Source organism: Arachis hypogaea, chromosome 20 (assembly GCF_003086295.3).
Source record: "Arachis hypogaea cultivar Tifrunner chromosome 20, arahy.Tifrunner.gnm2.J5K5, whole genome shotgun sequence".
Classification (NCBI taxonomy): Eukaryota; Viridiplantae; Streptophyta; class Magnoliopsida; order Fabales; family Fabaceae; genus Arachis; species Arachis hypogaea.
Genome location: NC_092055.1, coordinates 12,717,977 through 12,729,959, shown reverse-complemented (window position 1 = coordinate 12,729,959; position 11,983 = coordinate 12,717,977). Strand labels below are relative to the sequence as shown.

At 32.1% G+C, this 11,983-nt stretch overlaps 1 protein-coding gene across 1 annotated transcript; it reads right to left on the bottom strand.

The window, feature by feature from the left end:
• Nucleotides 1-6,855: 6,855 nt before the first annotated feature.
• On the bottom strand, nt 6,856-11,288 carry LOC112784623 (clp protease adapter protein ClpF, chloroplastic). Its single transcript, XM_025827891.3, has 9 exons — nt 11,116-11,288; nt 10,325-10,714; nt 10,156-10,215; nt 9,607-9,701; nt 9,295-9,467; nt 8,234-8,346; nt 7,678-7,723; nt 7,495-7,535; nt 6,856-7,262 (listed from the first exon to the last, which is right to left on the bottom strand). The coding sequence occupies exons 2-9, from the start codon at nt 10,661-10,663 to the stop codon at nt 7,131-7,133; spliced, it is 999 nt and encodes a 332-aa protein (XP_025683676.1). The 5' UTR covers nt 10,664-10,714; nt 11,116-11,288; the 3' UTR covers nt 6,856-7,130.
• Nucleotides 11,289-11,983: the final 695 nt, after the last annotated feature.

The window sequence follows — 11,983 nt, the reverse complement described above, 5'->3', positions numbered from 1 at the left end:
CACCTCGCAGACACACAAGCATGTATCTCTCACAAGGTGAGTATCCTGTCATATCATCGTACAACCATTCACAATTTCACCATCACTTTCCTTATCTCACAAGCAGAACAGCCTGTATCTCTCACAGGATGAGTGCCTTGTACACCTTGCAGGCAAAAAAGCATGTGTCTCTTTCTAAACTCATTATTTGTCTCGCAGGGTGAGTGTTATGTACACCTCGTAGACAGAAAATCCTATATCTCTTTCTATACTCATTATTCCGCGAGCGGGATAAAACCACCGTCTTCACAACATAAATCTTATTGCCTCTTTATTCATAATCACAATAGGAGAGAGATAATCCTCAACTCCAACTCGTCTATTTATCCCGGGATATAGTACCCGTCACACTTCTCAGTCATCATCTCGTCAAAATCTTCACTCACGTATATAACATATAACTTGGAGGGAATCCTCAACCTCCCCAATCCGTCATTATTCACCAAAAATCCTCAAAAGGTAATTCTTTATTCAAACTCAAAACACAAGCCTTTTCATATCAAATCAAACTCATAACATAGTTCCTTTCTTAAATAAATCAAACTCAAAACACAATTCTTTTCTCAATAATTCAAACTCAAAACATAATTCATTCTTTTCTTAATAAATCAGAATCAAAACCTAATTCTCTTCATAATAAATCAAAATTCAAATAATATAATTCTTAAATTCAAATCTTTCTAAATAATCACTTCAATTGAAATCTCCAATTTTTATAAAAATTTCGACAACATCTCCTCTAAAATTCGGACTTTGCCACCTTCAAAGATCTCAACCAAATGATTTTCCAACATTTTCCAACGTGTTTAAAACCAAATCACTTTTCAATAGAACACAATTTAGATTTTCAAGTATCAAATCATTTTTTATGTCAAATCATTTCAAAACTAAATCATTTTCCATATCTCAAATCGTTCCCAATAAATCAAACTCATTTTCAATATAAAAACATTTCCAAATCTCGAATCATTTCCAATAAATCATAATTACAACCACACCAACTCAACTCAAGGATATCAACAAAGTCTAGAATTCAATCAACTAATCTCATCAATGCCAATTTAAACTAACTTCAACAGTATCAATCAATAATTCAGAATTTTCAGCCTTCTCAAACAATTTCAAACCAAACCATTCTTTAATATCAATATATATAAGCCAAATTTTCAATGCAACTCATTTCTCAATATAAATATACCAATCGAATTTCCAAATCAAGATTTCATTAACTATCACAACACCAACTCAATCAATCAAGTAAATAATCACATTCTTTCAAAATAACTCAGTCAACCCATAAGACTCACATAATCACCAAAAATATATTATTTGCATCAATATCGAATTATAATAATTCTTGAGAATAAAATAAGTTTAAGGAAAGCACCCCTTCCTCGATCGCGACTCAACTATGTGGCAAACTCTTTTTCTCTCGGACCATAACAGCGGCAACCACAACCACAGCTCCAAACCACTTTCGCAGCAACCATATCAACTCTAATCGCAACATGCAATAACTGAAACTCGACCCTACGTTACCAAAACTTCAGAATTCGTAACCAAACATAACAGAATACTTATATGCTAGTGGCGAGGGTTTCAGAACAGATATACCTGTTGTAACAAAAGGGAAACGTGGAAACGGAGCTACCGTAACTCCCGTGGCAGTTTTGGTGATGACGGAAAATCTCAGCGACAACTGCAATAACAACGCAGTGACCACAATATCCTTAGAAATTGAAATGATGGAAGCCAGAACAAGAACATCCTTACCAGTGGTATTTTCCGGCGACCACAAAACTCCGGCAATGATGACAGAAGCTCCGGCGATGATTTCCAACGGCCAGCATGGCGGCGGTTCGCGACGGTGACACGTTACTGGTGCCGAGACAGCACCGACATCCTTCACACGTCACTCCCATTGGTTCTCTCTCCCTCGGATGCGTCTTCTTCCTCAACAGCGGCGAAACCAACGGCGTCAAAAATGGTGAGGCGGGCTGGACAGCGACAGCAGCGCGGCTCCTTGGTGCGTCCCTAACTTGCGCATCTCCTCTCTCCATTTGGATGAATGTTTTGAGAAAATTGATAGTTATATTATTAATGAGTTAATGAAAGAGTATAAAGACTAGAGGGACTTGATGTGTTTGTTAGTTTATTACAATGAGCTACATCATGGTCTATTTATAGGTCTCACAAGTTGGTTCATTATAATTTCTAGATATTTCTAGATCTTAGATATCGTAGATATTTCTAGATATTATCTTTTTAGATATTATTTCTAACCACTTGATTTATTTACTTAATTTCTAAACATTTTTACTTAATTTCTAAACTTTTTTATCATAATATCTCGATGTTTAATATTATAAAAATAATATGATGATAAATCTAGAGAGTTCTAAAAAACATTATTAATACCGTTGCTGTGGAAGTTAAGATTTTGCTGAGGAAAGGGTCAAAAAGGTTGGTAATGAGTCTTGAACTTTTATCCTCATTAATCAAGTTCCATTGTAAGTTCCTCGAAGGTAGATTTAAGCAATTTGTCCTTAAGGTGGCCAATTTCTTCGAGTACTCCTTCACCAAGCGGCTCTTATTCACTAACTCCAAGAAGTTCACAATCTCCATCAGTCCCACTAAATGAAAAATTTTATCTCCCAGTTATCCCTCGTACTTGATATATTTCCATGCCTCATTCATTGGTCCTTGGCATAACATCAAAAATCGGCATAAGTCTTTGAACTTGTCCATATACTTATTAATAGTGCAAGAATTTTATTTCCTTTGTTGTCCAAAATAAAACAAAACATATGACTTAAGTATCTGGAATAAATGTGTAGTCTTTACAAGAGGCTTTTCAATCTAACAAAAACACTAAAAATTAAACAAAGAGTGGTCTTTCCAAAAGCCTCACTAAACTCAAATGAAAACCAAAAAATGTAGAATGGAAAGAAAAATACAATGGTTACAAATAAAACCAAAATTGAACTCTAAGCTCGCAATAACTCAAATGACTTTTCATAGAATTTTCTAAATACTTAGCTTTTTTCTATTAGAGAAAAAGTTCCTCAAAACGCACATAAAGCTCATGTAAATTATTAGGAGGTTTGGGTTGACAGGAGGTGAAGAGCTAGATTAGAATTAGAATCTCCTTAGATAGATTACCAAAATTTATGGTTTAGAATACTTCTTTTAGTTTAAATCTGAGTGTCGGAGTTCTAAGAATGTCTCTAGCTTTTCCGGGATCTTATATATTATCTATGTGGATACCTCTACCATGATGAGAACTTCCGGTTCTCATTCCATACGTATTTGTTGTTTTTCAGATGCAGGACATGACGCGCCTCGCTGAGCGTGCTGGATTTGCTTTCTTGGAAGCGAATGCTTATCTTTTGGGACTTATTTTCTGTTTTAGTTTATGTAGTTGGTTCTCCACTTTTATACCTTACGTTGTATATCCCTCTTAGAGAATTATTTTGGAGAAATAGGACTTTTATGTTGTTTATATTTTGAGGGATGTATTTGTATACATATTTATATATTCTAGTTGCCCTTGGCTTTATAGGTCGAGTCTAGAGCTTGTTTATACTTATCCATTGGAATTCTATATACCTATCTTTTGGTTTTATGTATAGGCTTTCTGTCTTATCGTTTTTCGTGAGTGATGCATCTTTTGGTTTTATGTATAGGCTCCTAGCTATATTATCCTTGTTTTGTGTGTGTGTGTGTGTGTATTTTGTTTTTAGAGCTTGTAGCGCCTCACCACCTTTAATTTACGACCTAAGTATAAAGCTCTGTGTGGTAGGATATTACAAAAAACATTACCATCAACACCTTCATCTTCACCTCTATCTTATTATCACCCCACCTCCACTATCATCTTATCCCCACCCTATTACCTAACATAGATGATATTCTTCATCTCCAATTTTATAGTCAATAGATATTTTTAGATAGCAGCAAGTTGTTAGTTTACTCAATAATTTGTTAAGCTATTCAGGTGTGCGCTTGCCATATATAATGTACATCTCTAACTAATTTTAGCTAGCATATGTTATTCACATCATTTATTCTCTTACAATAGTGACCTCTTTCTCTTCTCATTTCTCTATTTCTCAAAATTCTATTTCTCCACTCTGCCTTTTTTCACATACCCTTGTCAACAATAACAAGAAATATGGAAAGTTGATATTTCATTATAGTATTTTCTCATTATTCAAGTAGATATATTAAAACATTTAGGTGACTATATGTTTTAGGTACAAATTTTTAGAACAATTTTTTTTAGAAGAATTGTTATGCTCTGAAGTAAGTATCAAGCAAACAAAGCTTAGTGTAAAGCGTTATGGTCTTCCTGGCCATGGTTCTCTTAATCTCGGCGAAGTGGTAATTATAAGTTAGTCGCATAGTGATATTATGAGGTCAACTAGTAGCACTATGCGAGAAGAAGGATGAAAGAGAGAGAGTTGTGATGGAAGAGAGAGCGACTGAATAAAGAGAGATAGGAGATTATGAGTGATGACAATTTGATTTTGGTGATGATGATGATGGTGGTAGTGGTGGCAAGGTGGGGTGGGTTGATGGGATGAGGTGAGGTAAGGGAATGAAAATGGCATGGGGTCAAGGTGATGACATTAGGATGTGGTGAGGCAGGAGAATGGGGAGGGTGATGATAGTAAAAAGAGAGAATATAATGGTAGATTAGTAATTTTATAAAAAAAAATATTAACCATTGGCTAAATATATTAATCATGACAAACATTTGAGTTATTTTGTCAAATAAAATATATCTTAGAGATCATTATATCATTATCATATTTTAGAATTTATTTTGTCAAAAGCTAAATCTTTCGAGTGCCAAAATGGTTAACTCTTAAATTTATTTAATGATTTATTTTGGTGTTAAATATTTCAAACTTACCAACTAACTTCTCTATTTTTTCAAAAATGTTTATTAGTCTAAATTTATGGGAGTAATTAAATGCTATTATCACACTATAATGAATAACGTACGAGAGGACGGATGCGATGATAAAGAAACGAAGGCATGATGGAGGAGGAGCATAAGAGGGAGATTGGGGATGATAGGGGAGAGGAGGAGGTGGCAGCTATTATGGTAGAAGAGGGTGTGTTAAAGAGGAGGGAGGTTGTGGAATCGAGAGATTGATTCATCTATCTCATCAAAGAGACTAATTGGTCCATCTCATCACAAGAACTAATTCGTCTAGCTTGCAACACATGGACACGTAATGGCCATATATGTGAGTTAACGCTTCATGTTAGCATCCTCCGTTAGTGACTAATTGAGCAACTTTGACAATGAATGATTTCACTAACGAAGTTAACTCTTGGGGATTATTTTATGTATTTTAAAACTAACGAGACTAAAGTGTTCGATTTTAAAAATCTCAATGACTTATTTGGATAATTACTCATTATGACATGGCCAAAAATGAGTAACATTTTTTATATGGGTGTTTGACCAAAAGGATGAAACCCAAAAGAACACCCTAAGAAGTTGAGCTCATATCTTTAAATGGAAACTAAATTAGTAAAAGTGAATTGATTAGATTTATAGTATAAAAAAAATCACCTAGTTAAAAATGAACGAAACTTTATGTCTTTTCAACAATGTCTCATATCATCCTTTTTTTCTAAACACTCTTTGAAAAGAACTTCCAAAGCAATGTCAGAATTGATACCTTAAGTTGTGGAAATTAACTCTCCTTCTTTCACTATTTTGTCTAAAAAATATAAAATAAAGAGAGAAGACTCAAAAGCACCCTTTGACAATTACCTTATTTGGTGATAGGGCTATACATGGTTTGGTTAATCTAAAAACTAAACCTATTTTTGGGTTAGCCAAAAATATAATTTGGTTAATTAACCAAATTGGTTTTATATGATAAAACTGATTATTAACCGGTTAGAAAATTTAAAAATCAGTTTTTAACTGGTTATAAAAATAAAAACTATTTTTAAAAAATAATCAATTTTTTTAAAAAGAACCGATTTTTACATAAAAAAATTAGATTTTTCAAAAAAAAATTAAAAACCGATTTTTACAAAAAAAAAAAAAATCGGTTAACCAATTTAAACACAAGAATTGCATAAAATTTAGTTTTGATTTTGGTTAACCACTTTTTAATAATATGGATATAATTTTTAAAATTGTTTTATTAAATAGGTTAACCAAAATGTGATTATAATTTTTTAACTGATTAACCACAATTTGATTATTTTTTGTACACCCCTATTTAGTGACTAATTTTGGAAGAAGATGGGGGATAGACTTAACATTGCCTTTATCAATATAGAGCAATATGTTGTTCCTCCAAATTGGTTTGGTTACTAAGTTAAGAACATAACACTATAAAAGATCTTTTCTCACTTCTCTCATCAAGATGACCATCTTTTTCACTTGCTCTTCTCTAATTCTTCTCATAATAGACCATCTGACAACTTTAAAAAGAAACACATTCATTCTTTTGTAAAAAAGCACATTTATTTTTTTGACATTGGTGAAAATTCCAACACTTATTCTTCAATATTTTTGCATTTTACTTTTTGTGTTGCTTATTTGCCAATAATAGAAATATTTTCCTTAAAAAATTTTTATGACAAATTTACATCCAAATCAATTATATTAATAAGTATAAGCAAATTAGTAATAAAGCCTTCAGGTCAGACTTGTTCCCGAGATTGATTTGGGGAAGACCAAGTCTAATTATGATGAAAAAGGCTCACATTTTAATTCTACATAACTTCCCACTTAAATGAAATTATTGTAACCCAAAAACCCAAAAAAGGACAATAATATATTTCAAAATATAGTATTTCCGTCGTTAGTGCAGTTTATTCTTTCCATAGTTTTAGGTACACAATTATATTTACACAATCACCATTTTAGGATGACTAATGCTATATCCTATATGAACTTAGTTTTGATCCGACGAAAATAGGAACAAATAGCATTTTTACACAATCTTTGTTTACAAGCATATATACATGGACAGTAATATTAGTACTCTCCGCAGTGACTACTATAAAGGCATAAAAAATGAATGTAATCTCATTAGCAATCAAGCCTTCCTTCAATCTTCATCATTTGGGACTTCGTGCCGCGGTCTATTGTACTTCTCTCTCAGTTGCTTGATCGGGATGAAATCTCCAGCAGCATCCATTCCATAAAAGAGGAAAGAGATGTACGGATGATCAAACTTTTCCTGCACATCATTAAAAGCACCATTTAAATCTCGTCCTCAGAAGATGTTATAATGTTCTATCATAAGCCCTATTTAAATTTAAAGGTATCATCTTTATTTTTGTGATTTCTTGTCTTGAAATCCCCCTCCCCAAAACCAAAAACAAAAACAAGAAAAGTTTGCACCAACGGATTGTAAATAACATCATCATACATGTCTTTGAAGTTTCAAGAATTGATCTAGATCTACTCACCATGTCTGGTTGATCAGGGATTACAAGATTATCCTCTGCGACTGCAATTAAGTTAAACATATCAATCTGCAGGTACTTTGTATTCAGAAAGAGAGTATCATGGAAACTAATACAACAGTTATAGTTATAGCATTTGGTTCAATGGTGAGTGATATGCAAAGAATATTAATAAAGCATCTTTACCATATGCTACCAATATGTTAGGATCAGCACGCACGTCGACAAGTACCTGAATGTTAGACAAAAGGGAAACCATTTAGAGACCAGCACAATTCTTAACAATGGACAAAATAAAGACAAATTGATCAACAATAAACACATTTCCTGTGTCAACGGTTTGAAAAGAGGTACTCTTGAAAAGTATGATTTATCTGAAATGTGGATTTGGAATGAAGAGAAACAATTTAAACAAGCAAATGGTCCCCCCTCCCCCCTAGATGATATCACCAAAGACAATCATACAATAATGTACACACAACAATTGGTGATGAAATATATTCTTGGAATAATTGAAGCAACATTATTCATAATATGCTGATTTTGCAAAACAAGATGCACTATGTAGATGGGTATCGATTGATATTTTTACGCTGACTGAACAAATATGGATTGATCAGAATTGAGAAGTACAAGACGAATCAACTGTTTAGAAAGTCAAAGTATAAGCTAAAATTAAAATGATCCTCATGGAAAACAAGAAAACAATATAAATGAAAATTTCATGCTGAGGTAGACGAACCTGATAAAATGGTTGAGCCGAACCACGAGATAACTTCTTAACCTGGGCAGTTTCCATCCATGAAGTTGATTCACAACATACTGGATCCATTCCAACTATCACAGCTCTATAGCCTGCCATGAAGGTTGAGTAATCAAAAAATGTGGTGAGGTAAGGTCATAAGGAAATCAAATCTTCCATTTTTATGGGATATTTCACCCAATATGCATGCATTCATATCAGAGACACCAAATTACAAGGTGATGCTAATCAAATTCTTTTGAGTGAATAACACAGATTTGATATCCTCCAAGGCATTTGGGATTGAAAATTATAGTTTCATAATCATAACTATGCTCATATCTTGTATAGTAAGATATATGATCATTAACTAATATTAACATGAAAATATGTTACCTGTAAAAGTAACAGAACCCGACCATACTTTTGGCATTTTAAAGACAAACAATGCAATATATAACCCTAAAACACTAAACACTAAAAGAACTTGAGCACAAACACACTAAACACTAAAAAGGTCATCATAAGTCATTAGTAACCTGTGAAGTTTATTAAGGTGTGTATAAAGCAAATGAGTAATTGTGAAACCGATATTTCAGAACAATGAAAATAAAACAATAGTAGCCAACTCTGATGTGATACCACAATTATAAATGAAAAAAAAAATCAAGCTATGACAGTTGATTATTTGTAAAGAAAAGTTCGAAACTAAAAGACTAAACTGTATCGTTGAATTGCATAGGTAATACAAATACACCAAGTCATACTTGTACCACAAGATACATATGTATTTAAGATAAATATCACTAATAGGTTAAATTGTACCTAATCATGAGATATATATCGTGAATTGTAAGATACTACCATGCTTCAGAGTACAACCTAGTCGCAGCATTGTCATTAGATTCCACTGTAAAATGGAAATGCAATTAATAATAATTTGTCTTATTCAATGCAATCCATTTTCATAAGGAACATTGGTGACTTTTGATTCATGTATTAGACCCCACTTGGTGAAATAAGGTTTAGTTGTTGTATTCAATGGAATGCATTTCACTTACCAAAAACTTTATGTCTCACTTTTTGCCCCAACCGAAATGCAAATTGCACATTTTTATGTGCTAAAGCTTTAGCTGACACAGCTAGAGACTCTGCCTCAAGTTTCGAAATCTCATTGCGTAATTCAGCAGCCAAGGCATAATCTTCATTCTCAATAGCTTTCTGGAGATTAGAACTGCAAGGGCAGACAGAACCATTTGCTGTCAGTGATTAATTTGACCAACACTTTACGTGGAAGATGAACAACGAAAATATATAAATATATAAATTGATGAAAACAAGTCAGTTGGATACAATGGACAAAGAAACCTTACCGAAGAGTTATAATACTCAAAGCTTTATCTTGAGCTTCACTTTTCGATGAGAGTCCCCTTTTTGACAGTTGTTGATTGATGACCTCTGCTTCAACCTTCCAAAAATACTTTTTTATCAAGCAAACTGCAAATAATTCAATGCTACAAGTCATAAAATTCAGAAATATAGATTAAGAGAGACACACTGACACGTGCTATAGCTTCATGTTATATACTTACAGTGAGGCTATAGTCATACGCATAAACTCAAGGTAGAGAAAAAATGCAATAAAAGAAAGCCACGAACAGAAACAGAAAAATGTCAATTCTACTTTAATCAAGCATGTAAACAAAATTCACAAAACTTGGTATCTTTTGTAAGCTATGGCATTGTCCAACAAAAAAATTATTTTTTTTCTTTTTTATTTTCAGCTGCTCAAACCATGCTTTGAAACTACAATCATGCTTGAAATATAACTCAATGCTTAAACACATTGACATGAATTGAAACATAATTTACACACTCAGACCACATTTTAGTGCACAAAATGAAATCCAATTGCTACTAACCTCAGTAAGTTTGTTCCTCAACTGCTTCGCAATGTCATATTCCTCCATGTTTAAAGCATACTGACATTCAAAATTTCTCAAACAAATGAATCATTAAGATAAGCTCCTGAAAATCTAAGCAATGCAATAAATGATTGACTTGCCTATAGAAGTATAAAAGAAACCAGACCTGAACTCTTGTGGCTAAGTCTAGCTGAAAGAAGAACAACAATATATCCTCATTAGCACTCTCACTGTGCTCAGAACTTGCATCCAACCCTTGCTCACCCCTTCCAAATAACCACCCAGCTTCGGCCTTAAAATCACGATACCTCAACACATAACAAGGGTACCCAACTAAGAACAAACTCTGAACACAATGATTCCAAACACAGTATCTTCCATTGACAGAGGCCATTTGGGATCTCCTAAATGGCTTAAAAGGTTTCATCAAAGATGGGGAGAAAAAACCATATTTCATGCTCTTTCCACAATTTGCCAAAGTGCTCATTGTCACAATTTGCACCATCCCTCACCAAGAAAAAAAGGGTATGGCAGAAAGAAAATTACAAGAAAACACCTGCATTAATATCAAATTTTCAATACATGAAAGGGAGTTATGAAGCTTCAAAGGCATATAACATGCAGTCTCAAACCCTAACCACAATAATAGTAAACCAATGAAAGGTTTGCTTTTGATTTTGATTTTCCTATCTAAAATTAGCATAATTTTGGACCAATTAGACTTCATTTTAACAAATTCTTATCCGAAGGAGATTATTGATGGCTGAACTCTGAAGTAGAAAAATAAATCTGCCTATTGTGCGGACCAGTACTTTTTTCCTTTTACTTTCTTCATTTTTGCCAACAAGAAAATAAAAGATTGGGTGGTTCAAATGCATCATCCATGAAGCTATATGCAGTGAAAATTTCTTGGAGCAGCAAATTATATTTTCTCGGGAAACAAAGAAAAAAGATTACCACAAGAAAGCAAAGAAGAAACAGTTGGAGCAGACGAATTTGAATGGTGTCAATGGCCTCACAGAATCAGTAAGGGAGGAAAGAAAACTACGGAAGGTTGAAACTTGAAAAGAAAAGAGGGAGATTGCGGTGACATGGGTTTCATTGGCGAACTTCTAAAAGGAAAAAAAAAATTTAATGACTCTTAAAAAAAATTAAAAAGAAAAGTAAAACTAACGGTAAAAGAAAAGGTAATTTTTTTAATCTCTTAATCAAATTTATTAAATACATTTTTAGATACAAATTGACAAATTTTAGATACAAATTGATAAATACATTCTTATTCTATGTTTATAATGCGAGAATATTAAAATTATCATAAAAATTTATATAAATTTATTCTCTTGATTAACTGCTATTCTAAAATTACATTAATTAATAAAATTTATATATTAATATTGAGATATTGTTGTTTGAAGTATATATTTTATAAATATCAAAATAAAGTGTTAAATTATTTTTTAGTAATTTTAAATTATTTATTGTTTATTAAAAAAATTATTCTTTATAAATTTTTAATAATTTATTATTATTAATTTTGAATTAATTTTAATATATTCTTACTAAAATAACATACAAATATTTGTTGATAGATTTGAAATTACTTATTGAACAAAGTAAATTAACAAAAACGATTAATAACTATTTTTGATTTAATACACTTAAACAACCTATTAAAAAAACGAACAATACATATTATGTTATTTTTTTATTAATTAAATTATTACAATTTAAATTAATTTTAATAAAATAACTTAAAATTATCATTTCAATTTTATTATGTACACGGTACAGATAGATTTGCTTTTTTTTTATTAAATATATTTTT

Excerpts from the sequence above, each read along its gene's own strand:
- LOC112784623 (XM_025827891.3), bottom strand. The coding sequence starts at position 10,663 with ATGGTGCAAATTGTGACAATGAGCACTTTGGCAAATTGTGGAAAGAGC. Across the intron at positions 9,702-10,155 it reads TGAGGAACAAACTTACTGAG|GTTGAAGCAGAGGTCATCAA; the intron begins GTTAGTAGCAAT and ends TATTTTTGGAAG. Across the intron at positions 9,468-9,606 it reads TTGAGTATTATAACTCTTCG|TTCTAATCTCCAGAAAGCTA; the intron begins GTAAGGTTTCTT and ends CTGCCCTTGCAG.